Source organism: Diaporthe amygdali, assembly GCF_026229845.1.
Source record: "Diaporthe amygdali strain CAA958 chromosome Unknown NODE_15_length_991109_cov_64_707514, whole genome shotgun sequence".
In the NCBI taxonomy this organism is placed as follows: domain Eukaryota; kingdom Fungi; phylum Ascomycota; class Sordariomycetes; order Diaporthales; family Diaporthaceae; genus Diaporthe; species Diaporthe amygdali.
In genome coordinates, this window is record NW_026517035.1 from 27,517 (window position 1) to 53,627 (window position 26,111).

The following is a 26,111-nucleotide window of genomic DNA, read 5'->3' on the forward strand; positions in this document are numbered from 1 at the left end:
AAAATCACGTCTTCTGTCCCCTTGACGTCAAGTCTACGCTTTTTCACTTTTTGCAGCTCTCCTGGTCTCCAACCCAAAGGCTCTGACTCATGCAGCTCCTCGTATTTTCTCTTCATCTCGCCACGCCTGTACCCTATCCACTGAGCACGGTATGGCTGTGGCAACGGTCCCAGAGCGTCTTCCCATCTGCGCAGCGGGCTCCATCGTACATCCGTCTTGCTTTCCTTGAATGGGTTCCTGGGTCCGAGGATGTGCGTCAGGGAGCAGCCGAGAGCCCATAGATCCGAAGATTGGCTTGGATTGGAGCCGAAGAACTGTTCAGGTGCCATAAGAGACTCGTCTATGATTTGGTAATTCGGAGGATTCGAGGTCTTGAACAATGCGCCGAAGTCGATAATTGCGATGTCTTTTTTCAAGTATTTCCAGTCGACCTTGGTCCATTTCATAGGCTCGTAGATGTGTTTCGGCGCGTATGGTCCAGGGCCCTCTTGTCCTTCGGCGTATAGGCATTCATAGCTGAATTGCTTAAATAAAGGCTTGGCGTCCTCCAGTTTCAGGTCATTGATATTTGTCTGGAGCAAAATATTGCCAGGGTGGAGGTCGCCGTGGGCCAGACCCTTGCTGTGAAGGAAGGCCAAGCCACTGGCGACTTGGGAACATATATCTTTTAGGAGGTCAACGTTCCCTAGAAACTTGGCAATTTGTACGTTCGGCCCCAGTACAGGCATTACTATACATAGATGTCGCCCATTGGGTCCTTCTTGCCAGAAGTGCTCTAGGGGGACTGCAAGGTGGTTCTCGTACGCGTCCTCCACGCTGACTTGATCACCGCCATCCGAGAGGAAGTGGAGGAGCTTGATCTCTTTCTCGTAGTCCTCCTTAATTGTCTCTGCACGCATCACTTTGACAGCTCGGAGCCTTTCCATTTTGGTGTCCCAACACATCCATACTGTCCCGAACGAGCCGTACCCGAGCTTTCTTAGGACCTTGAAACGATCTGATTCGCCAAGGGAATCCTCGATGAGGACAGGATGGAACCCTCCCGGGCGGTAGTCCTCCAGGTTCTCATGATACCTGATGGCTCGCAATGGGGAGTAATTGATTGAAGAAGATTCGCTCTTGTCAGCGGGAGGTTTAGTTGATGGCAGCGAGGCTGTTGGACATGAAGGCGCGTTGTTATTATTGCATGAAGTCTCCATTGTGATGCTCCAGGGGTGTGTAGCTTCGAAGGATCTGCTGATGAGAGAGTAAGACAAAGAGAGAGAAAGAGAGAGAGAGATGGGAATGCAGAGTAAAACATTAATTGGTGCACGATTTCCCTGCGATCGATTTACTTCAAGGTGTGGTCAGGGCTGACTGAAAGTGAATTCGGGTTTAAATGCCTCGAGACAGGACGAATTTCAATGGATTTGTTTAGTGTGGCATTCACTTATTTTCAAGCAATTGTTGTATGTTTCTGTTAGTGTCTATTAATGGACACAATTTCATCTGAAATCAGTCTTCCAGTGACCAATCAGACTGCCAACTCCAAATTTTGCGGATTTTCTTCAATTCTACTACGCCTAGGCAGATAGTGAAGAGTCCAGTCCATACGGGTGCACGCATAATAAGTCAGTCACTAATCAGTCTGGCTACCATCCGAAGTCGAATCACTTCTGTCAGGTTCACCACATCGCACAAGAGGAAGCTCAAAAAAAGGTGTGTCTGGCAAATATTTATTTTTTATACCAGGGCTCCAGGAATTAATATTATACTATAGCGCCGAGCTTTTCCCAAAATGTAAACTTTTAATGTTTTTACCTAGTCACACTACGAGTCCTCCTAAAGAAAATGCTCGACCTTCTTCGAGTAGACTGGATGTAACCCTTGATTGACTGGGCAACCGACTTTCTCCGTTGGCTCAAGGACAGTCGTTGCGAAATTGACACCCTCGCCAACCGCTTCTGCGGCGGCGCCTCGCTTACTGGGCAAGATGCGTGCCTCCTGCCCATAAGACCCTGCGAGCGCTTCGATCCGCGCGCGGTTTCTATGCTGCTCAGTCTTCGTAGTTTCTCTTCCCTGATATTTGTGAACTTCAGCTGGCGCTGGTTGACGAGGTCCATCATCTGCGTTGGCGACGTGGTCGGCTGGCCCGGCAGAGGCGAGGACAAACTCCTAATTGGGTAGCGTCTCAAACTGACTGGCGGGCGTGATGACCTATTGATATTCATGCCTTGTGGGTGAGAGGTCAGGCCTCTAACCCTGTTCATAGGTAATCTTCGCTGTCTTCCAAGTGTCTCAGCCTCTGACTCTGGGATTCCCGGGAGTTCCACAGCCAGCTTTGGACGAGTTTTCGACTTGGGCGAGGATGAGTTTGGAGACGTTGCCTCGGTGGCCTTCCGGTCTTTGTCAAGCTGAGCTGTCTTCAGACGAAGTGGGCCGACTCTGAGGGCATCGGATGCAGAGGGTTTGTTGCTTGAGATCTTGGCGCTGGCCGATTGTTGTAGACTGTCGCCGACGTTTGACTTTGTGTTCTCTGAATGCGACGTCGCCGGTTTATCCGCGCCTGGGTTCTCATCTACCTCCTCTTTCAGAGATTCGAGCTGGCTATCCTCAACTTCCTTGACGTCTTGATGGTGAGTCAGGATCTTCTCTTTGGTCGACCTTGATCTCGATTCGTCACCTCCTGTCTCAGGAGGAGAGAGATCCATGGAGTCTATTTCTCGTAACCTAGGTGATCCATTGCCGGCTGCTTTCTCCTCGGCGCTTGATGCCGAGTCAACCTTGGTGAGATCCTTTGGTGTATCGCTTCCTTTCAGGAGGGCATCGAGGGGCGGCGACCAGAGGCTCATGTTGTTCAAATTCATCTTGAGTTCGGCGATGTCATCGTGTTCCCCATCATGTTCCCAGTCATAGTCCGGATTCACCGATCGCCTTCTACCTTCCAATGTGGCTGTCGATGTTCCTGAACCTTCAGAGGCTGCATAGCCTGCCTCAGCTATCTGCCGCTCCGCGATGTCATATGTGGTGCTCTCAGACCCAGTCGATGTCGAAGACCTTCTTCGAGGTGCGGTAGATGACGACGATTTTCGTCGGGGAAAATGCTCCCATGGTCGTCTTGCGAAATTCATCGTCACAGTCATTGATCTCCTTCTGCGACTGGCTTGTGTCGTAACAGTGCCGTTCCTCTTCGTCTCAAAATAGGAGACCATATCCTGCACCTTGCTCATCACGCCGGAAGCTGATTGAATCATCTTGACCAGGGGAGGGCCGGTATTGGTGGCCAGAGAAGTCTTTGTTCGAGCTCAAAGAACCAACGATGCAAGCTTTCTCGTGAGATAATTGCTGGAAAGGCGGTTTACCGAAGGTTTCTTTGTCCACTTCTCCGGATCGGCCATGAGGACTTGCTAGTAATAAGTCCAGTATGGTGCTCAGACCGAGCCAAACAGCTGCGGAAAAGGGGCCAAGTCGGAGCAGTGACATGCGATTCTAGAGCCGCCACCGGTGATATTTCCAATATTAGCCCCTGCATGTTAGTCCCTGAAGCAGGACTCAGCGTAGGGCTACGAGATCTACCCGCTGATCTGGACAAAATCCGGCCGCGACGCTACTCCCGAGTATCCCAAAGGAGGCTAGAAACACGGGACGTTGCCAAGAGTCCTGCTACCATCCTACTGTTGGACACTCAAATGCAAATGTCTGCGGCCTGCCATGATAACGTTTATTACAATGGTCCGCCCATCAAACAACACAAAATGGTCAGACAAACCAACAGTATATCGAGCATGCACCTCTTCATTGAAGACAGGGTGCATGCATGAGTTTCGGTACTTGGAAGACGGCAAGGCCCGACAGCCCTACGGTGGTTTCTAGCGCTGCTTAGTCTACCCCTTTCTGATATAGTCTGGCGTGGTTCTTTTTCTAGAAACGCTCAGACACTTTAAGGTGATTCAGCTTGCCGCCGAAGCGACGCTCGAGCACACGACGCAGAATTTTCTGCAGCTTTGAAGCCCCAAACAAGTCTGAGATCCTGTCATTGATGAGCAACGTTTTCGAGAACGGAGGTATGACTGGAATGTGAGAAATGCTTTTCCACAGACGATGATTTTGCAAGTTGTGGCCGAGTTCCTCTACAAGTTGCACATCGAGTTCCTCAAGCTTGGACCATGATGCCGAGCCCGAGATTCTTGGAGCGCCAATCAGAGAGTCCAGCTCGTCACTGGCGCTCGTATACTTCTCAGCACGAACCGGTGATCAGCCGCACATCCGAAGCTCCCGCGTCTTTTGTGAACAAAGAAAACCTCGCCTCGCCTCCGCCTCGAGCTTGGCACTCCACCACACGAGGCACCTTTCCCCCTCGTAAACGCAGTCTAAGATCGTCGGCGGATGGTGATACGAGTGGCGAAAGGAGTCCAACGGAGTCAAAGTAAGTGCACAGGACTGGTGCTTAGTGACTTTGCTAATAAAATCCTGCAGGCGGAAGCATCTGCTTCCCGCTTCCCCAGACACTGAGGCCCGCCGGCAACGAGCCCTGCCGAAAGTCCGAATGTGCCGTGCCGTCTTCACTCTGCTCAACGTACAGGATGATGGGTTTGGCCGGCTATCGTCAGCAACGATAGCCGTGGCAAGTCCATGGCCGTGATTTAGGACCTAAATTCCAATCCGGTGAGCAGGGACTCCGAAGAAACATAGGCGAAACAAAGGCGCCTTTTAACTTGAACATACTGTTATAATGGTGGCGCTTGAAGAGCTGGACCGGATATGAGACTGGCCGCTGAGGCAAATCTTGCCCTGATGAAGAAATTGGATCATCAGTTGGCAACATGTCCCTGGTCCTTGGTGCCTCTCTGGAGCTGGACTAACATTCGACAAGTCGCAAAAGAAAAGAGCGACTGTGCAAATGACAAAGTCAGGCCTTGCCTTGTCAGGTACGCAGAGGCTTGAGAATTGCTTAATCTCCGCGGGCTTGAAGAGCCGAAAGGCCCAGAATGAAGACAGTTGAGGACATAAATGATCACAGAAGCTGAATGGGTAATTGATTGACAAAAACAGCTTTATGAGATTCGTGGATTGTGTGACAAACGTTTTCCATTGATGTGTTGGATTCAAGAGATTCAACATTCTCATGACTGCTTGAGAGCTAGCCAGCATCAAAAGAGAGTACTATGCAATATGACTAGTACTTAGCAATAAATGGCTATAGCTCTCAGACACATCTATCCATAGACATCAGATGACACCTGGCACTTCATTCATCTGATAGTGTCAAGCAACAACAGCCAAGCTGTCAGATGAGTCTAAGAGCCTCCAGGGTGGTATCAGCAGAAGCACAGTCAGGAGTCTGAACAGACTCAAGTCCCAAAACTTAACTTGATCTGCAGGAGTCTCTTGATCCTTTGCATGTGAAAAGTCTGATCACAGGCCTGGCCAGTCCATTGGAAGTCAGCAGACGTCGAGACAAGCAAGTCCGTGTCAGAATCCAGGGGCCGCTGGTCTGGGTAGCTTGTGCCTGAGCTCGCTGTCGCTGCCCCTGAGCGTCTCGAGCGGCTGGCTCCGTTTTGAGGTACCGTTTCCTGAGCGAGCTTGCTCCGTTTCTGAACGCCGTTTTGCCTGGGAGGTCCCGCTGAGAATTCTTTGGTGCACAGATTTGGCCGTCTGCCATGTGCTTTGAAGTTGCTAGAGCACATGAGTGGCACGTGAAGCAATCTGCTGACCTCAATTTGAGGTGTGTTCAATACCTATTTCATGTGATTGTTATGAGTTTACCTGGAGAGCCACTAAGAATCTTGATAACAATCCCCGTGTCCATCAGCACTGTCGAACTTCAGTGAAGGATCACACGTTCACATATACCTGACCACTACTATACGACGTCTTGGGTAAATTTATCAAAAAATGAGATCTCGAGGGCTTTTTGAAAATGTACCCGTCATTCTTATGATTGTATTTTCGATTTGTTACTCAAGAAACCCGCCCTTTTCCCCCTTCCCTGTCTCATGCTTTTGAGTTTCCAATGAACATATATACCGAAGCATTTCAACGTGGCTATATACCCACGACCTAGGTAGATGGGAAAATAAGTATGTGGTCACTCTGACAGCTTGCTAGTGACCAGGCAGAAATCCGTCAAGTTCCATCAATCAGGCTTGCAGGATTGGTCCCTTTTCCCCCAACGTGCCTCTTTCTGCCCGACACCATCACAGACTGAATGATTTGGACCACGTATGAAAAGGGCAATTGAGTATGAACTCGGAAAACCCATTTTCAAGCTTTACAAAAATCCAAATCGGCCCTCTTGGGTCGCTTCCACGTCCTTCCACCCTCCCAAATACTTGAACCGCACCACCCATTCACCCACATCTGCCCACCGCGAGGAAGAGACATCTGGAGCCTTTCAGGGCCGACACGCCCAGATCTCGAAGTCTGACAACCACCGTATGGTGAACAACGTAAAGTCCCTCACGGGTATAAAATCCGTTATGAGCCTGCTAAGGCGGATCTGATTGCCGCGGGTGCTGTCGACGCTAAAAACGGCGTACACGCCGTGCGTGGTCCCCTGAGCTGCCTTTTTGATCCAATTTCTCTTAAACTCTTGGTAACAGTTTTCTTCGAAGCCCCAGCCCGTGACGATCCCTTCTTTCATCAAGCGGGTCATGTCGGCCCTCATTTCCGGGTATTTGAGTCCCGCCTCTTTGAGGCAGTACCAGAATCTCCTGATAAACCAGGGGAGTTTCTCGTCTGGGTTAGGTTCACTCTTCCTCCATGGGCACTTTGGATCATCATTGCCCGGTGAATCCGTGGGATCGGGCTGCGGCGGAAGCACGGGTGTTTCTGTGGGCGGATCGTCAGGCTTGGGCGGAACTACAGGTGGGTCTTCAGGATCGGTTTCGGGGGGATCAGTCGGCGGGCTTGCTTCAGAATCCGTTGTTGTACTTTTGGGAGTATTTGTCTTGGAGCTCGTGGGACGACTCGTCGTTGAGCTTTTGGTGAGAGTTGTTTTTGAACTTGTTGGAGGACTTGTCGTTGAGCTTGATCGAGTTGTTGTTGTGGAGCTTATCGGTGCATCTTCCGGATCGTCATCGTCATCTTCATCTTCATCTTCATCTTCATCTTCATCGTCATCGTCATCTACAGGATCTCCTGGTACATCGATAATACGATCGTAATCATCGTCAGGATCGTCAGGATCGATAAATGACGGGGGGTCATCCAATGTGGCGTCAACCGCCGACACGGCGGCTCTGGTCTCTTTTCGGGCCGGTCCAGTGCCATGGGAGCTACCGTGTCGCTCAATCAGCGACGAGGCGACGCCTGTGGCAGCAATAGCTGTCAAGAGAATGGCGATAATTCTCATTTTGTGGGTGTGTGCACAAGCCCCAATCAATCACGTCTTTGGGCTGCTGGAACTGGAACGCCCGAGAGGAAAGGATTTTGGATCAATTCCTTTTGCTATGCGCCTTCTTATACACAGGGCAGCCGGCACCTTGCCGTATGCTCGAGGTGCCTCGCTAACAGTGCATCCATCGATGTCTAGCCGACATTTCGTTGCATGCGCTATTCAACACCGCTCTTGACTAAGAGGCCCTTGGCAGGCCCAAATCAACAACATGATTTCAATTTTGAATCATGGACAAAGTCAAAGTGTCTTTCTAGAGGGTGCTACCGTCGTGAATTGGCCAGCAAGGCGGCAGGGGTGTGCCCTGCCCGTTGTTTCTGACGGTGGATCAGTCCGTTGGTTGAAGTGCACCATCAGTCATCAATGAGAGTCGCGTCCTGAATATCGGTCATATAATCCATATCTTGGAGCTTCGTGCCATCGAGGAGGACACACACATGCATTGACACCTCTGTGGTCTTTGGCCACGATGTCCGGGTGCCTGCCTTCGATCACATGGCTGTGTACGAGATGTTTCTTGCAGCATAGATTGATCGAAGGCTTCAAAGTCAAGAAGCCTTTAGATATGAGTCAATGAAATATGGTCCACTTGGCCATGGTATTCGGACCATTGAGCTCGCCTGGAAGCAGGAGTACAGATGAGAGCTAGAGGTATATACATACGCGGAAGCTATCCTGCAGGGTTTCTCTTAGCCTTCCCTATCATCTTGTTTTCTTTCTTCACATTGAGATTTTATATACCGAACATCGCACCATCCCGGGCCACCAATTCGCCCACCCCACCATCTTAGCTGGCAAAACTACTCAACACCTACACAAATGTCGGCGCCGAGGGCTGAACGCCCGCTGGGACCCATTGGCAGAATTGTAAGTATATAGATGCTGACTAGCTCTGGAGGACCTGGATTTGATTCTCCTTCTGCGAATGACTTTTTACTGGCCGCTGCTTTTGTGTGTCACGTTCAAAGCTAACCCAAGAAAAGTCATCCCTTCCCGCGGTAGCCCAGGAAATGGAACAAATTTCCACACTGGGTAAGATTCCCCTCATTGCCGAGGTGGCTTGGGCGGAGCTCACCCGAGTCACAACCCCGGCAAGATGACCCAGTCGCACTGCCATCGAGAACATTTGCCGGGAGAGATCAACAACAGCGACGAGGAGACGGAGACGGTTGTGTTGACCGCAAATTAGTGAGAGAGAAGAATGGATTTCTTCCCAATATCTACCTTCACATTCCAATGGATGCTTGACAAGATGTATTCAACCATTGATTTGCTACACGTGCTGTCGCTTTGCACCATAGTCGTAGGCGGGGCGACGAATGCGCCAACAGCACAGGTCAAGAATGGCACCTACACTGGCCGGTATTCCGCGGAATACAACCAAGACTTCTTCCTCGGAATGCCATATGCGCAGCCTCCAATCGGCGACCTACGGTTTCGACAAGCGCAATCTCTGAACGACACTTGGGAGGGCACCCGCGAAGCCTGGACCTACTCGCCATTATGCGTCGGCTACGGTGTAAGTTAACTAGGTGTACTAGTATTATAGTCGGTATCCCAGATGACTGATGATTGCGGTCCTAGCTCGACCAAACATTCTACAATCAATCCGAAGACTGTCTTACACTCAACGTAGTACGACCTTCAGGCTACACTGAACAACCTCTCCCAGTCGGGCTTTGGATTCATGGAGGTGGCTACACCAATGGCGGCGGTGGAGACCAGCGCTACAACCTCTCCTTCATCGTTGACCAATCTATCAAGATAGGGAAGCCATTCATCGGGGTCTCTATCAACTACCGCCTGCACGCATGGGGTACGTAACGGCGGGGTATCAATTTTTTTGCGCAATAAATCAGAAAGTCTTACTAACTCCAGGGTCGTGATAGGCTTCTTGAATTCCAATGATCTAGCGAGTGAAGGGCTGACCAACACCGGCCTCCGCGACCAGCGCCTCGCAATGCACTGGGTGCAAGAGAACATTGCAGCTTTCGGAGGCGACAACACCAAAGTCACCATGTTTGGAGAATCGGCGGGTGCTGCAAGTGTGGGTCTGCATTTGACAGCATACGCCGGGAGAAACGACAGCCTCTTCCGGGCGGCGATATTGCAGTCCGGGAATCCTATTTTCTACGGAGCGCAGAATGGACCTGACTTTTACCAATCCCAATTCGACGAGATTGTTGCCAACACGGGGTGCAACTTCACATCGGACCCGATACAGTGTATGCGGCAGGTTCCCTTCGAACAGCTCAACGCCACCCTGGGCGCGTTGTACTTGGCGCACGGGAACCTCAGCCCGGTCATTGACGGCGATATTGTTCAGACCTACGGCAGCGTACATCTCCGGCGCGGGGAGTTCCTACGTGTACCAATCATCGTCGGCGCGAACAGCGATGAAGGAGCCTCTCTCGGGCCGCAGGGTATCAACAACACGGCAGACTTCAAGGTCACTCTCGCGAGCCTCCCAGTACCGTTTCAAGACCAGATCCTGCAGGCCTACCCCGATGACCTCTCCGTCAACGTGGTCGCCAGTCTCGGCCAGCAGCGCCCCGGCCCGCCATATGGGGCGCAGTTCCGCCGGAGCGCCTCGTATTGGGGCGACGCCTTCTTCGTAGCTCCGCGCCGGCAGACGGCTGCGACCTGGGCTGCCTACGGACTGCCCGCGTACTCGTATCGCTTCAACGCGATCCCACACGGCGTTCCGCCCGAGGTCGGCGCGGGTCACTTCAAGGAGATTGGCTACATGTTCCGCAACTACAACGGTACAGGGTACAGGCCTGATATCTTGCCCTTCGAGGGGATGCCGGAGGGCCATTTTGCGCTGGCGACGTTGATGTCGGGCAGTTGGGCTAGTTTTATCAGTGATCTTGATCCGAATGCCTGGGAAGGCAGGCCAGGGAATGTTAGTGCGTGGTTGGAATACTCCGTGGATAACCCGAACAATTTTGTTTTCGATGCCAATGTTACTAGTCATACAGAAGTAGACGATTTCCGAGAGGAGGGCATTGAACTGATCAATAGAAATGCGCTGGATGTATATAGTCGATAGCGTTAGGAAAGTCGAAGCAACATTTGGTGTCAAGTCTTCTGCCACAAACTCCCGGGTTTCTATTTGGCAATAGCAACACGTAGTTTCAGCAATACCATGTAGCGTGATTTGGCGTCAGGGCGTCGATAAAATTTAGGTTTGATGTTGAACCTATAGTATCAGCGAGCACATGGAGTAAGGTTTTCTATTTCACCAGTTATGCATGTATCGGTATTCTGATACGTTGACAAGCATAAATATGAGTTCAGCGTGGATAGTCTTCAGAATATCGAATGACTCCCATTATTTACGTATCAAGTTTATCATTCAAGATCACGTCCAAGCTAGTTATTGGCTCAACTTCGATGTGAACTTCTAAGGTTGACCAGCAAAAACCATGGCCACAGACATGAAAGTCCTCACGGAGCTCCTGACTGTTGTGATGGTTCGATACGACAGCCAATTGTTTCAATTTGAATACCAGTTTATTGATTTCAAAGGTTATTCTTAAGGACCATGTGCGAGGTCAGTACGTGTGTAATGATTTGCCTTCGTTGCTACGCCCCAGATGACAATAAAACATGGTGATATTTTACCGTCCACTGAAGGTAGATCCCGTCTTTCAAGAACTCTGAAACGTGGGGGACATATACTGATTGATGTTTAGAGAAAAAGTGCTTGACCGGCGAGAACGTTTATTAACATGGTTTGTACCAAAAGATCAACGTGGGTCTTGCGAATGAACATGACGGATGCCATCCGTATGTGGCGCAGCTATTCACCAGCAAGCCCCGATACCGGCGTCTCTGTCTGTGGCACGCCAATGGTCAAAGTCCTCTAACTACCTCATGAGCCCGAACTTGTCTCATTTAATTCCTGCAAACCTTCTCATCGCAAAACAAAAGTTGATATTTTCTATTCATTTTATATTATACTTAGCCAAATCTGAATCTCACCGCACATTCAGCAATCAAAGCTAGCCCATTCTTATCTTTGCACCCATCTTGCGAAGTCCTGAGAGAAGATGGCCGCTGCGCAAGAAAAGGCCATATATACTCATGGCCACCATGCCAGCGTAGTAAACAGCCACGCAAGGCGCACCGCACAGGATAGTGCCGCCTTCCTCCTTCCACGCCTGAAACCACATTACACCATCCTAGATATTGGCTGCGGCCCAGGCACGATCACCGCGGACCTCGCCGAGCTCGTGCCAGAGGGTAAAGTGGTCGGAGTTGATGCCGTCGAGGCAGTGCTAGAGCGAGCGCGGGAACACGTGGCAGGTCGTAGCAATATCACGAACTGCACCTTTGAGGTCGCGGATGCCAATGCCCTCCCCTACCCGGACGATTCCTTCGATGTCGTGTTCTGCCACCAGGTCCTGCAGCATGTCCAGGACCCTGTGGGGATCCTCAGGGAGATGAAGCGTGTTGCCAAGCCTGGCGGTATCGTTGCTGCCCGGGAGGCTGACTACAAGAGCTTTGCGTGGTTCCCTGAGCCGGAGGGCTTGGATGAGTGGTTGGATGCTTATCGGAAGACGGCCAGGCTTTGTGGAGGACAGCCTGACGCTGGGCGTTATGTCCGACAGGTCAGGAACCCTCTAGGAGACTTTGTGGAACAAATGCTGACTCAATGCTGTTGCAGTGGGCGAAGCAGGCTGGATGCGAGACAGACGAAGAGCACATGTGGAGTGGATTTAGCTCTTGGTATTACACCGGGGAGGCAGCTAAGGCTTTTGGTGAGAGCTGGACGGACCGTGCCTTGAAATCGGATTTCGCCAAGGAGTTCTTGAGGCATGGGCTTGGCTCACAAGAAGATTTGGATAGGATCAGTGCCACCTGGAAACAGTGGGCATCCGAGGAGGATAACTTCATCGTGATACCAAACGGTGAAATTCTGTACAGGGTCCCTGCCTAGGCAGGGTCGACGTCCGGGATAAATTCATGGGCGCGGAGACACTATTCAATTCGCTGTCGGCGCCAATGACAGATTCACTGCCCGCTGAAATGCTTCCTCTCCAGCTGTGTATATCATGAAACCCTGTCGACTTGATACACTTCCGCCCAGGCTCGATCGGGCTATAGTTGTGCAAGGCGGGTTGGTCATGGTAATTTAGACTTTGCTGCTAGTCTTCCTCGGCGGAAGAGCACCATCATACTTACAAGGCCGGGCTCAGGTTCTCTAGCTGAGAAAACTCAGACAGCAATTGCACAGCAGTACCAATCCATCAATGATGCAGTCTCTCAGTGCGACACGCGATACAGATGGCACCACTTGGCTGACCTATGGCCTGGCGGCAAAGTCACGCTGCTCGAGCAGCTTTAGTCCAAGGCCGGAGCCTGGTACGGTGCCGGGATGAAGGAAGTATTGGTCACATTCGCCGTCATGATCACTCAGCTCCAGTGGCTAAAGCATTTACTGCATTGTCTTCTCACTGGAGGCGGCGCAAGACTGCAGGAAGAGTTGAAGAATACCGGCCATCAGAACTGGGACCCTCTGCACCGACCGGACTGGCTACTAATGGAATTAGACAACCTTTTCATCAGGCTTGAGCATGTTGAGTTAGCCAATGCGATCATATCACCCGAGATAGGTGCAAACTCTGTCTTACAGATGAACATGGACCAAGGTCGGTGTTCCATCTTATGTACCTGCCGCTGTTGCTGACGACTGAGTAGGCAAGACCTGATGCATAGTTCCAATGGCCATTGCCACCCTCGCCGATACTGCATAGATTGTCCGTCTGATTGTACCTAAGGCGCTCCTTTCCCAGACTGCCTAAGTGGTGCAATCCAGGATCAGCGGTCTCGTCGGACGAGAAGTTCGTCATATCCCTTTCTCGCGCCGGACTTCATCGACGGTCGAGATGCTACGCTTGTACATGGACCTGCATAAGGAAAATTGTGAAGACCCAGGCGTCATGTTAACAACTAGTAACCACATACTGTCCTTCAAGCTGAGTGGCCTTCAGCGCCTTGTCGACTTCAAGACACTTGAGGCCAAGACGCTGGCCAGGAAAACAAGCTTGCGTCTAGTAGGTTTGATGCACAATGTCCAGGAAAAAAGTCAAATTCCTGATCATGGCCGCTGTAGGGGCTTTTCATCAAGATCAAACAAAGACATCAATTTTACCCGAGTCTAAGACGTCAATTTTGTCTCCGGACTTTTGTCGAGTCAGGGTTAAGCCTAGCTTATTTCCGCGCAACAATTTGCTCAACCGCTGGGAAATTGCCGCCAGTCCCGTTTCAAAGGCGCTGCTACGATCCAAAATGACCGCAGGAATGCTTCGATGCGTCTAGACTGATAAGTTACATGGGGTGTGTCCCGAGATCCGACATTAGCACAGGGACTAGATCCTCGCCGCATTGAAGGAAGAGATTGGGAACATGGTGTAGTGTTCACTGCTTCCAAGCAACTCGAATGTTGAACATTCGAATTTTTTTATTTGCCCAGTCTGTGTCATAGCTTTTTCAGATGGGTTCTGAACATTCCCTTGAAACAAACATGCAGATCTGCACTGGGGTCAATAGAGCCATCGAAACATCGGCAGAAGTCGATCAAGTGTCAAATTGAACAAGATTCCCCGCCGGGTGGGTCAGAATCCCCAGGATCGCTTTGCAACGGTCGTGTGGGTCCGGCCCAACTACAAGGACAACCTCACTGCTTCCTCCTGAGCTCAAGTAAATATCCGGAGCCCGGCTGACCCGACCCCTGACACAGTTCACTCACCGTTGCCTCATCCGGCTGCTATGATGTGCCAACGGCCCACCCTTCAACCTGGTCAGGCAATCAACTTATTGCAGTGGAACCGTTGCACCGGGCCAGTGGGACACACCCACCTCTCCTAATCGTAAGTGTCCGTCTCGGCGAAGCTTACATTCTCTCTCGAGTCTTGGCATTTAAGTAGAAGGCATCCCGCCGAGATGTTTGAACGTGTTTCTTGTTCGTCTTCATCGCAACAGCAGGCATTCTGATATTGTTTACTTCTGGACTGTGTCCAATCTTCCACTCTCTTTTCTGTCTTTTCCTGACCTGTGGTCATTCACAATCCTTACAAACAACGTCTGCATACTTCAGCAGACATCCACTCGCTAAAAATGCCTTGCGTGAAGAAGTCCACCCTGAGCAGTGCCTTGACTGCGGCCACGGCAGCAGTGTCGTCCATTTACTCAGGCTCTTCTGTCCCTGCTTCTACTTCAGTTGCTGTTCAGACGTCTGTTCCGGTGGTTGCGTCTTCCGTTGTGGCCAGCAGCACTGTGGCCAGCAGTGTCGCTGCCCAGGCTACAGGGTCCGTAGGCTCTTCCACTGCGGCCATTGCCACCAACCAGACCACTTACGCTGGAGTTAACATCGCCGGGTTCGATTTTGGTTGCGGCACTGATGGAACTTGCACTGTGGTATGTTCCCCTGTCCAGACTTTGTCTAAAGGTGACTTGGAAATGCAAAAAGACATTGGCTGACGATATCACTACGATTCATAGGATGGCATTACCGTACCTAGCACTGGTGCCGCGCAGATGCAGCACTTCTACAAAAATGATAACATGAACATCTTCCGCATGTCCGTCGGGTGGCAGTATCTTACAAATAATGTGCAAGGCGGAGACCTCGACTCTACCAACTTCGGAAAGTATGATGAGTTGATGCAAAGCTGCTTGGACAGCGGCGCCAAGGTAAGAGATTCCATACTAGTATTGCTACCGAAAACCTGGAACATTTGGTCCAGTTGTTTTCCGTCGGCCATTTGATAAACCCATCCATTGAAGTCCTTGGGAAGACGTTGGCTAATCAAGTTCGTGTCAGTGCATCCTCGACATCCACAACTATGCGCGCTGGAACGGGCAGATCATCGGGCAAGGCGGTCCAACGAACGACCGTAAGTCTTCCCATATTATTCGCAAGAGGAGGAATTAAGTTATACTTCCATTCAAAAGACTGAGCTCATTCTCCGGAACCACGACGTTGATTGCTAATTCCTGCCCGCGAGTAGAGTTCGCTGCTCTCTGGAGCTCTCTCGCCACGAAATACGCAAAGAACACCAATGTTATCTTCGGCATCATGAACGAGCCCCACGACGTCACTACCTCAACCTGGGCTGATACTGTCCAGGCCGCGGTCACTGCCATCCGCAAGGTCGCCCCTGACCACTGGCTCCTCATTCCTGGCAGCACCTACTCGTCCGCTGCAGCCCTGCCCACAGAGGCTGGCCCGGACCTGCTCAAGGTCACCAACCCAGACGGCAGCACTGATAACATCTACTTCGACGTACACAAGTACCTGGATGTGCGTATTTTCCCGTATCCCTTCGTCGGGAATGCCCTCAAATGCTGACACTACAACACAGAGCGACAACTCAGGCACACACACCGAGTGCACAACCAACAACATTGACGACGCCTTCACACCCCTTGCCAAGTGGCTTCGGGATAACAAGCGCCAGGCCATGCTCACCGAGACCGGAGGCGGCAACACAGAGTCTTGCGAGAAGTACGTGTGCGAGCAGTTCAGCTACCTCAACGAGAACGCCGATGTCTTCCTTGGCTATGTTGGCTGGGCCGCTGGTGGTTTCGACAGCACCTACGAGCTTACCCTTACGCCTACGGGAACTAGCGCGGACTCCATGACGGACACTTCTCTGATGAGCAAGTGCTTCGCTCGGTAAATATGAGTGAGAGAGTGGTTCGTGCATCGAAAGAGGTGCTACAACGGAACAAGCATACGCCGACTAGACATTGGGGTTGGATATCTTTGTACTATATATTTCACTTCATTCGTGTCTGTAGATTGGACCTTTGTCGGTTGTGACACTGTCAAATCATTTCTCTAGTATTCTAGAGTTCTGAAACGCGGGACCTCACAGTGATCAGTGAACATACGAGAAACCAGGCAAAGAAAGTCAATTAAAGATCTTGTTGCTTGTTCCATTCATTCATAATCATAGCTTTCTGTTCCTTCTCATCAATCAAGGAGAGAACAGTGCACTCCGAATGGGCCCGTGCCGTGTTCCTGGCTGCTGGGGTGCTTAAGGAAAGTCTAGTCACAATTTTGACCCGAGCGCAGGATGCTACCCCGCCAACTTCTATGAAATCGATGTCTCGGGCATAGATAGAGCGACCGATTCAAAGAAAATGAATTGTGACCCCCTTGCAATTTCGCGGAACGTAAACTTGCACGTGCTCTGTTTCCTCTTCCCTATCGTTCTTCATTCCATGGAAAAGCACAGTCAACGTGCGCTTTCTGTTGTCTCTGACTCTGTCGTCATTCATTTCCTCTGCTCTGGCTCCAGAAGTATTTGCTTTGTGGTGATGGCCCCCATTGTCGACGAAGTCGTCATCCGTGGCCTCTGTTTTTACTTTCTTAACGTGGTCCTGATTCTCAAGCCCCTCGGTCAGGTCGAAAGTTTGCCGTCGCTTCTTTTTATCGTCTTTTGTTGCTACCGCCAGAGACGTTTCAATGCTAGGAGATTCCATTCCCTGTTTGAGTGAAGAATCCATGACCTCAATGTCAGGTGCGTAGGTAATTGACATGTCGCTGTTCCCGCAAAGATCCGCTCGAGTGTCTTGATCCGTGCCGACACTGGCGGGGAGCGCGTCAACCTGCTCTCTGTAATCTCGGAGCAAGGACTCAGCAGGATCTGTAGCCTGGCCTTGATATTCGCGGATGAACGATCGCAGCCATGGGTATTTCAATGTTCTGTCTGTCCGTCGTTGGCCGGCTTTGAATTCGAAATACTTCGGTACGTTGAAATCTTTCTCCCAAGCATGGAAAGCTATGAACTCATGAATGTGCCTGTTCAGAAAGGCTCGTATCTTGCTGGTGTCGCTGCACAATTCACCCAAATCTTCAGCCTTCCTGATAAATTGCCTGACACCCGAGACGGAGCCAGGTGAGTCGTTCCACTTCCTGGCCTCGACGTACTCAATCGCCATCTCGGTGATGTCCGGTTTCCACCCACCCTGTATTATGCGGTCTTTGGCCAGTCTTCGACGATTTTCGAGGGTCAATCCAGTCAGACGAGTCTGTCGTTTCGGGCGTTCGGTTGCCATGCTGCGCTTACTTGTTTTGTCGTACCGATTGTTATCCATCGAAAGAATGGATGCATGGTTTCCGACGTTTGGCCAGCTTTTCGCTATGATACCATGACCGTGCTGTCCTGATGCACGATCGTCGTTCGTTGAGATTTGGAAAGGGCCGTCGAATCTCTTGCCCTTTCGCAAACTATCAAGGAAATCGAACGGTCCATCATGGCCATTGGGTAGGTCCATTTCTGTATTGACTCTGTTGATCAACTGGTGATGTTTGTTTGGAAATTGCGTTTTTGTTTGTTGGTCTTTCATAATGATCTGAGGGCACGGTGACGTGTGCATGGCAGCAGAATGTCATGCAGAGCCGAACCATCAGTCGTATTGGATGTAGGTGCGGAACAAGAGATCAGAAGCATAAAACTTGTCTCTGCTCTGTCCATTTACGCCAATGTAAGGTTGAAGTATGGGAACGAGAGTGAGCTGTTTTGACAAGAAAGATGACCCGGAGGGGCCGGAGGGGGGAGGTGAGTATGGAGGAACACATTCCAGTCGATAAACTGCAGCCGGGATTAAGGGTTTCCATACGGAAGGAGTGAGCAAAGCCCACCATGGAGGTGACCGTGAAAGTGCCCAAGAAAGGCATTTAATCCTAAAACTTTTACGACGGTGTCTTACAGGTGGAGCGTGCCCTCTATAGCTAACTAATCTATGCCTTGATACAGACGCAACGTGGTGCGTGAAACAGATGCCCACGGCGCTTCCTCAAGAAGTACGCATACAAGCCGCCTGCTGTATAGACAGCGCCGACGCTGATCACCACCGGCCATTGGAACTGGTCTGGCCTAGAAAAGATGATTGTCGTCACGTAAGACAGAATTTCGAAAAGATTTTGAAAGGACGCTTCGACAGCCGAGAAAGTCCCGCGATGGTCGTCCTCGACTTCCTATTTTTGATCAAGTCAGTCAACCTGCCTGCGGGAGGTTGTATATGAGGCGGTAATAAACTTACATCCTGTATGATATTTTGCGCGCAGAGATCAAAGCCCCAAAGTCCAATCCGACTAAGCGCGACACCCACTGCAAGCCCTGTGGCCGAGAAGATGCTGTTCGTGCCCTTGCCCTCAAAATCCGAGAAGTACCATCCCAAGACCCCGGCAAGACATGTCATTTGCCACGCAAGACTCCAGATTCCCGCCCGGACAACACCAACCTTCTTCATTAACCACGGCGCAGCCCACGTCGCGCTGATCTCGAAAATGCTACTGCCAACCCGGGCGATACCGACGTACAAGGGCGTGTACCCGACTGAAACGAGATAGGTGATCATCTGCCCAGAGAACGATAGGACGGTGAAGTATAGCAGGGAGAGAGCAAAGGAGGCGAGGAATGCTGGGTGACTGAAGTAGAACGGGAGTGAATCCGTGGGAAGAATGCCGTTGATGGTTTTGCGCAAGATTGGCCTGACAGACCGTTGATATCTGCTGCCATGAGCTGATACGTTTTGATCCACAGCCGACGATTCCTGACGATTTGAAGAGGCAGCTGTATCGGAAGCTCGTTGGAGGCCAGAGACGCGTCTATAGACCTGCTCAATGGCCACGTACTCGACAATAACCGAGGCCAGGTTCATGCCGAGTGTCGTCCATATGGCAATCTCTGTGGAGGCAATTGCAACCAGAGAGACTGTCAAAGGCCCCATCAGCTTGCAGAAAAGATCGATCCGTCGCATGCGAGCGTTCATTGCTGTGAATTTGTCAGTGGGACGCCTACTCCTTCTGATAACTGATACTCGTTGGGATGACTCACTTCGACGCGCGATCTCGTTGTTCTCAGTAATAACAACGACCTATACAAAAATTGTAAGCTAGGTTACTACCAGAATACCTACGAGTGAGGAGGACCACTTACCCAGTCTCTCTCTACTGAGATCAGGTTCATAGTGGCACAAAGTTTTTCTACCACGCTCAGGAACACGATCACAGCGAACACGCCATTGTTCTTCCTGATGCTTAACTGCTCTCCCTTCAATAAAAGCACCAAGAGCAGAGCACAACTCGCCGCGACGGGAATCCTCTGACCAATGATGCTTGACCGGATGAGATTGAGGCGGTTTCCTTTGTTGATCCAGGTTCCCACCGGTTGAGCAAAGATGATGTACCCCGCGTTCCGGACGAGGGAGTAGATGGAGACGGGTAGAAGGGTCCCAGGGTAAATGGCAGTCAAGAAGAGGGCGGCGCCGAACTCGAAGACGCGAGAGTTCCAGGTGGACAGGAAATGCGAGACGTACAGCCTCAGCGCCAAGGACCTGGGAACACTCCTGGGGATTGCAGCCGGATCCTCATCGTCGCCTTCGTGCAAGAGGTGATGGCCAGGCGTATCATTGACTGCCGCGACGTTGCTGTTCATAGGCGCCGCAGTTGCATATTGCGAGCCTCCGGAGCTAGACGTAGTTTTAACGGTACCTGCCGCGTCCGGTTTCCCGGCGGCGTGCTCAGATGCAGCGGATGTCTCGACTCTCGTGATGTCGAGATCCTCTTGACTGTCCTCAACCTGTTCTCGAGCCATGCTGCAGAATGATTCACTGTTGAACAGCAGGAGAGAAGAATTGGTGTCCCGCCGTCACGAACACGACGCGACTTTTTTTTTTGATGATGGCGGAAAAGTCGCAAGGCCGCCGATAGTCGGTGAATGGAGCTCCGGATGAGGTGATTCGGCAATTGACAAGCCGGGCCCTCGCTCTCGGCTTCGTTCCGTGTTCCGCGCCTGGGCCTCGTCATTTGTTGCACTCTTGCGGTTGCGCACCGGCTAGAGCTTCCGCATCCAGTCCACAAGGCTTGATTAGCACGATCTGATAACTCTAATCTCCCTCGTACGAATCTAAACCTAGAGCTCAATGAAGCCCCCAAGTTTAGATACGCGGATACAACCATTGCATTCCAATCGCCGGGCGAGCGTAACCATCAAAAAGAACCTCACCTGAGCTGTGTCAACTTTCGTTGATCCTCTAGACAGCCCAATCGTATGACATCGGTGCGGGCTGTGTGCTGAAGGCTCATACAGATAGTCGGGTAACATTGCTCGGGGGATGATGACCACTTGACTGACACATCTGACAACATATACAAAGACGAATAGATCTTAACTCGAAACAAGCTCATTTTGACATGTGCATGCTAGCATCCCATTCGGCCTCGCAGTGCCGTTGGAGATCCTGGACAAGAGCCGCAGCGGATGCTCGGCATCGGCACTCCTCAAATATGCTGAATCTATTTATCGTATCATTCCCTAGCTGCTGGAGGAGCCAGTCACGCAGCCAATTGTGTTCCAGCGTCCGGTTGAGACAAGGTTCTCAATGGAGCCTGGGATCCTGCCCCGCAGCTTTTGCTGTCACCTCACTGCTGATAGTTCGGCCGTCTTACCTCCGGAGATTGGAGTCCGGGGCCGATATTCCTGAGGTAAAACCCGAGAACATACATACGCCGCTGGATCGATTTACCGGTCAGCACAGCACATTAGCCAGTTTTGAGATGCTTCTTTCGGATACAGGAGGCAGAGATGCCCCAAAAGATAGGTGATATCTCCGCACAATGCAGCTTCTCGCATTTAGCACACCGAGAAGGCCGATAATTCGTCAATGTAGTCTTTCGTCATGGTCCCAACAATAAGATATATAAAATGGAGTCTCCTACATTGTCAGCCACGTTGCATAGGCACATTCTTTATTACACAACAATACTTGAGCCTGTAATTATCACTTGTTGACCCCAATCGAACAACTTGACAATACCTGTATCAGTCAGAATATGGCGCGGTTGAAAGTGCTCATTTGCGGTGGCGGCGTAGCCGGAAACGCTCTGGCGTTCTGGCTCAACAAACTCGATCACGATGTCACGATCGTAGAGTGGTACCCAGACTTGCGAGTAACCGGGCTACAGATTGACCTGCGCGGATACGGCATTGAGGTTCTGAAACGAATGGGCCTCGACGACGAGTTTCGCGCCCATGCCGCAAAAGAGGAAGGCCTAAAGGTGATGTCGAGCTCTGGGAAGCAGTGGGCATACTTCCCGGCGAACAAGAGCGGCAAGGGCAAGCAGACCTTCACATCGGACTACGAGATCATGCGGGGTGACCTTACCAGGATCTTCCACAATGCTTCAAAGGCCAAGATCTTGTTCGGAACTTCTGTCAAGAGCTTTGAGGAGAAAGGCGACTCAGTCGAGGTCGTGTTCTCCGATGGCAAGGCTGACCGATTTGATCTGTACGTATGACTCTTCTTAAGCTGATCTTCCATCCCTTGACACGAATGATACATCTGAACTGATAAATCGCAGCCTGGTCGGCGCAGATGGGCAGTGGTCACGCACTCGCAACATGATGATCGAACGGGACACTCCAGATCCGATGCATTTCCTTCGCCACAATGTCTATATCGGCTACTACACCATGCCAAAGGAGATCGAGCCAGGCGAAACATACGACGCCACGATCTTCCCAGCGACCAGGGGCAGGCTTATCATAATGCGGAGGAGCAACCCCCATCAGATCCAGGTATACCTACAATTGATGTACACGGCAGCCACAGAGCGATTGAGACAAGCCCATAGGGGCGGGGTCGACGGCGAGAAGGCTGCCATGGCTGAGATTTTCCAGGGTGCTGGATGGCGGACAGAAGAATTTCTCAAAGGATTGGAGAAGTCAGATGATTTCTACCTCGAGCGCCTCGGCGTCGTCAAACTCGATTCTTGGTCCAGGGGACACGTCACACTCGTTGGAGATGCCGCGCACTGTCCCTCTGCAGTGACGGGGATGGGCACGACGTCGGCTATTGTTGGGACCTACATACTGGCGGGAGAAATCGACAAGCACTGTGGAAGGCTTGGAACCAACGATGGCCTCGCCGTCGCGCTCAAGGAGTATGATCAGAAGCACCGGCCTTTCGTGAATCATGTTCAAGAGGGTGTTGTGGAAGGATCCAGGTTCTATGACATCTTTCCCACATCGTGGTGGGGGATTGCTGTTCTAAACTTCTTGCTTTGGGTGATAACAGTTTTGAGATTGGATGTCATTGGGCAATGGGCTTTTCGGGAGGCCGACGAAAGTCAATGGCAGCTCCCCGAATACGAAGAGATGCTAAGTAAGGTCAAATAGCGGAAGCTCCTGTTTCTTCTACGAAGTCAGGACTTGGTGCACCGATACTCTCAACTCATACCACGCAAGCTATCTATGGACATTTCGGTCTCCCAATTGACGGGTCTGTCGCACGACTGCTGTCTGAACACCTCAAAATTTCCTTTATAGGCTAAAAATGCCAGGTATAGCTTGTGATTTGTCACTGTAAGGCTTTCAATGTTCACAATCGTTGTGTGCATTCATTGTTTGACTAGTCTGGTAGCCTGGAGATGTTTCCTTTTCTCGCCCTCAGCTCATCGATTTCCCCTATCAATCTTTTTGATGTGACTATTCAGATCTGTCATGATATTAAAAATGGGATGCGTCAAAGTGATTGACATGAGCACCTACCGCATGCTGCAGAACTCATTTGTGTCTTACTGGACACATACGCTACCTTTAGTGTAGCAAGCATAACCACTGCAGCAGTCTGCGTCTGAAGCGCAGTAATCGAATTCACCACCACATTGCTAGATGTCATATGTTAGTCAAGAAGCCAGCCGCAAACTGACCAAGAGTCTCTAGGAACTGCACTCACGGCCGCGCGCTCCTCTACATGGTTGACCTCTGAGCTCGGCAGAGCCATGGCAGAGCCAAGAAGAGCAATGGTAATGGTTGTCAGGGAGAAACGCATTTTGAATAGAAGTTTTGGAATTTTGGCCTTCAATAAATAGGTTCGGATGTCTTTGTTGATGAATCTTGAGTCTGAATACCATAGGAAGTTGGATGAAATGTAGGCTCTTATATACCTTCTGTCACACTCCTTTCACTGCATCTACCTCGGACTTCTCTCTCGGCTTCTTTTGCGAGTGGTACCTGAAGACTCCACGGGTCTGTGTTTATTCAGCGTTTGCACATCATGAGCGGCCGCATTTCAGTCGTAGTCGTGAAGTCCGAACAAGACTCTCTCAAAGCTTATTCGATGTTAGTCGCTCGCTGCGGTTGAACAGGATTGTCACCCTCGCACCTCCAGTCAAAGTGACATCGCCCCTAGGCAACACCCTCATTTTATGAGGCGATAATTGCTTCGCTGCAGCCGGTAAGCTGACAAGTGGAACACATGAGTGAATAATGTCGCCGCTGTCTTCGCAGGCTGCGGTGTTGAGCCGTGGACGCACTGCCGTAATGGGGCAGCACAAAATCCTTCAGTGACGTGGGCAATAAGTTCGTGGGGCCGCAAGTAATGTTCCTCCTGGATTTCCACCCGGCAGTCGGTGGACAATGAGCTAGAAGGATTCGGGATGCCTCCCAGTTCGGAAGTGAATACTACGTCCGACAACCGTATTGACCTGCAGATACATTGTACGATGCCTTTTAGAAACAGTGGTATTGATGACGATGTCTTCCTTGGGAAGAGATCTACATAGAATCTTTCCTTTCGTGTCTGGATGATGAGCTGGTCTGTGCTGGCGAACCAAATCCTTCGAGTGATGTCTGTACCTTGGTATGTTTTCTCAGCTTCCGGATTGACGATCATTTGTCACAGCGGTCGCAGTCGTAAGACATGGATGGAGATCATCGTCCAGCTGGTGAAAATCAAAATCCACCAGGCCCAGATCGCCTCTTCATTCGCTGGATCGGACTTCTGTCCGAGCCTTCTCCCTTTACCCTCACTTGATCATTCATAGGCTTGTGTAGGCTAAATTCGCGAATCATCAAGTTTTGTGTTCGGCTCACAATTTCGATTTTTGAGCGAGGTCAACATCCGCATGGCCTTCTAATCCGTGTTAACCTTCATTTAAATACGAGGCAGCGCATGCTAGCTCTTTCCATCCCCGTCCTCCAAGTGCCACAGTGTCTCAGTGTAATCCTGTAACACTCGTTGTATGACAGAGTGTGTCCAGGCCCGAGTTCAATGTTTATAAATGGATCTCACAGAGCCTTCACGAAATCCAGTCCACCTCACGAGTTCGATTCGGCCTCCAGATGGAGCTCTCTTGAGGTGTCGGATTTTCGCGGCAGAGAGTCTCCCCTGTGACCAGTATAGTCTAATTACTGCATCCAAATTGACGGCCTTAGCTTGGAGGTTTCCTTCAACTACTATCCCAAGAAATAACAGTTATTTGCTGTTGTAATTAAAGGGGACGGTGCAAACACAGCCTTTGTGGGTGCCAGCCTGGTTTCCGAGTCAACACGAGGGATTGTAAAGAACTGCTTGATACTTCATGCCAATTGACTTCCGGTGGTTCGAAGAGGGTTCGTCTTGAATCTTTTTGTCCTGATTTTGCTTCCTGTAGTATTGGCGAGAGGAATCGGCGAAAACGTGACTACAGTGGCGTCTTGGCAACCATGTGACTAGTGTGGTGTTACAGGGTCTCACGCATCACCTCGGTATGTCTTTTAGGCACTGCTATAGGAGTCAGATTCCTGATAAGTGCAGAGGAAAAAGCAACGGACCATGCGATGCCATAGATACCCATAGCTTGGGGCTAATACCCGAACCGGCGCTTTTGGTTTATAGATCGTTCAAGAGCTCCTCGGCAATGACGCATAGGAACTTCGCAGGGTCTAGGCTAAGACCGGAATCCCTCGACAGGCTCTAGTTGATATTGACGTCAAGCACTCCAGCTCCGTGCCACGCATTAGTGTAGAACGCTAAGTAGCTCCCAGCCCCCCTCGCGAGAACGTTTCGCATAGTTAACAAGGCATTTATTACAGGCCCCGCATTTCATTACCTCTTCTTGTCTAGTATCAGCTGTTCAACAAGAACCCAATATCATGACCAATTCAGAGGGCAAGGGCAAGGGTGTCGCCGATGATCATGACAAAGATGAAGACGAATTCGTGCCTGAAGATGCAGAAGCTGGGGGTGACGATGACGCCCAGGAGCCAGATCCGGAGGACATAAAGGAGGCCCTCGAAGACAACGAAGTCACCAATGAAGAGCCCGTGGAAGAAGATGAGGATCAAGAGGCCGAGGTCGAAGAGGTCTACGACTCCGGCGGAGACTACAATGAGGACGTGGAGAGCGAGGTTTCTGTCGAGGATGACGACGACGCTGACCAGGAAGAGCCACGGAGAAGTAAGCGTGAAAACGTGGACGACTCTCAATCTGGGCCCAATAAGAAGCAGAAGGAATCGGCAGATGAAGACAGCACAGCCAAGACAACAAAATCCAACGGCGCCGCGTCAGCGGGCAAGGTCGGCTCGAAGCACGATGATCCGCGGGATCCCGAAACGCAAGGCTCAGCAGACAGGCTGCCAGAAGTGGGCCAGCAGGTAGAATGGAAAGCACTGCCAGGTTTCGTGGACGGTGAAGTTGTTGAGATCCTGCGCGAGGACAAGGATGTGGATGGAAAGAATGTCAAGGCGAGTGAGGACGACCCACGCCTTGTGTTGAAGAGCAACAAGTCTGGCAAGATCTGCGTTCACAAGCCCGAGGCTTTGTACTTCAAGTGAACCAGATCGCAGTGTAATGAGCGTTGAGAAAATTCCCTACGAAATTTTCTCAAAACTCCATGCCCAATTCTGTATTATACATCACAGGCCTCAATGCGTAAACTTCGAAATGAGAC

General features: G+C 50.9%; 11 protein-coding genes across 11 annotated transcripts; 5 read left to right on the top strand and 6 right to left on the bottom strand.

Moving 5' to 3' along the window:
* Positions 1-4: 4 nt before the first annotated feature.
* Positions 5-1,199, bottom strand: J7T55_009728 (uncharacterized protein; the record flags this gene model as incomplete). Its single annotated transcript, XM_053143672.1, has 2 exons — positions 5-20; positions 88-1,199. 2 exons carry the CDS (start codon positions 1,197-1,199, stop codon positions 5-7), a joined length of 1,128 nt encoding a protein of 375 aa, XP_052993247.1.
* A 597-nt stretch (positions 1,200-1,796) lies between these two features.
* Positions 1,797-3,233, bottom strand: J7T55_009729 (uncharacterized protein; the record flags this gene model as incomplete). Its single annotated transcript, XM_053143673.1, has 1 exon — positions 1,797-3,233. One exon carries the CDS (start codon positions 3,231-3,233, stop codon positions 1,797-1,799), a length of 1,437 nt encoding a protein of 478 aa, XP_052993248.1.
* A 667-nt stretch (positions 3,234-3,900) lies between these two features.
* On the bottom strand, positions 3,901-7,333 carry J7T55_009730 (uncharacterized protein; the record flags this gene model as incomplete). The annotated part of the gene is made up of 6 exons (XM_053143674.1): positions 3,901-4,198; positions 4,560-4,579; positions 4,705-4,770; positions 4,843-4,871; positions 5,399-5,655; positions 6,387-7,333. 6 exons carry the CDS (start codon positions 7,331-7,333, stop codon positions 3,901-3,903), a joined length of 1,617 nt encoding a protein of 538 aa, XP_052993249.1.
* Positions 7,334-8,576: 1,243 nt separating this feature from the next.
* J7T55_009731 (Lipase 1) lies at positions 8,577-10,427 on the top strand (the record flags this gene model as incomplete). Its single annotated transcript, XM_053143675.1, has 3 exons — positions 8,577-8,894; positions 8,960-9,191; positions 9,265-10,427. 3 exons carry the CDS (start codon positions 8,577-8,579, stop codon positions 10,425-10,427), a joined length of 1,713 nt encoding a protein of 570 aa, XP_052993250.1.
* Positions 10,428-11,430: 1,003 nt separating this feature from the next.
* J7T55_009732 (ubiE/COQ5 methyltransferase) lies at positions 11,431-12,320 on the top strand (the record flags this gene model as incomplete). The annotated part of the gene is made up of 2 exons (XM_053143677.1): positions 11,431-11,991; positions 12,048-12,320. 2 exons carry the CDS (start codon positions 11,431-11,433, stop codon positions 12,318-12,320), a joined length of 834 nt encoding a protein of 277 aa, XP_052993251.1.
* Positions 12,321-14,500: 2,180 nt separating this feature from the next.
* Positions 14,501-16,065, top strand: J7T55_009733 (uncharacterized protein; the record flags this gene model as incomplete). The annotated part of the gene is made up of 5 exons (XM_053143678.1): positions 14,501-14,800; positions 14,885-15,076; positions 15,207-15,279; positions 15,394-15,686; positions 15,748-16,065. The coding sequence occupies 5 exons, from the start codon at positions 14,501-14,503 to the stop codon at positions 16,063-16,065; spliced, it is 1,176 nt and encodes a 391-aa protein (XP_052993252.1).
* A 457-nt stretch (positions 16,066-16,522) lies between these two features.
* J7T55_009734 (uncharacterized protein) lies at positions 16,523-17,668 on the bottom strand (the record flags this gene model as incomplete). The annotated part of the gene is made up of 1 exon (XM_053143679.1): positions 16,523-17,668. One exon carries the CDS (start codon positions 17,666-17,668, stop codon positions 16,523-16,525), a length of 1,146 nt encoding a protein of 381 aa, XP_052993253.1.
* A 466-nt stretch (positions 17,669-18,134) lies between these two features.
* On the bottom strand, positions 18,135-19,992 carry J7T55_009735 (uncharacterized protein; the record flags this gene model as incomplete). The annotated part of the gene is made up of 4 exons (XM_053143680.1): positions 18,135-18,371; positions 18,437-19,170; positions 19,234-19,273; positions 19,336-19,992. 4 exons carry the CDS (start codon positions 19,990-19,992, stop codon positions 18,135-18,137), a joined length of 1,668 nt encoding a protein of 555 aa, XP_052993254.1.
* A 1,238-nt stretch (positions 19,993-21,230) lies between these two features.
* J7T55_009736 (uncharacterized protein) lies at positions 21,231-22,575 on the top strand (the record flags this gene model as incomplete). The annotated part of the gene is made up of 2 exons (XM_053143681.1): positions 21,231-21,685; positions 21,759-22,575. The coding sequence occupies 2 exons, from the start codon at positions 21,231-21,233 to the stop codon at positions 22,573-22,575; spliced, it is 1,272 nt and encodes a 423-aa protein (XP_052993255.1).
* A 232-nt stretch (positions 22,576-22,807) lies between these two features.
* On the bottom strand, positions 22,808-23,230 carry J7T55_009737 (uncharacterized protein; the record flags this gene model as incomplete). Its single annotated transcript, XM_053143682.1, has 3 exons — positions 22,808-22,863; positions 22,948-23,066; positions 23,109-23,230. The coding sequence occupies 3 exons, from the start codon at positions 23,228-23,230 to the stop codon at positions 22,808-22,810; spliced, it is 297 nt and encodes a 98-aa protein (XP_052993256.1).
* A 2,084-nt stretch (positions 23,231-25,314) lies between these two features.
* J7T55_009738 (uncharacterized protein) lies at positions 25,315-25,995 on the top strand (the record flags this gene model as incomplete). Its single annotated transcript, XM_053143683.1, has 1 exon — positions 25,315-25,995. The coding sequence occupies one exon, from the start codon at positions 25,315-25,317 to the stop codon at positions 25,993-25,995; it is 681 nt and encodes a 226-aa protein (XP_052993257.1).
* Positions 25,996-26,111: the final 116 nt, after the last annotated feature.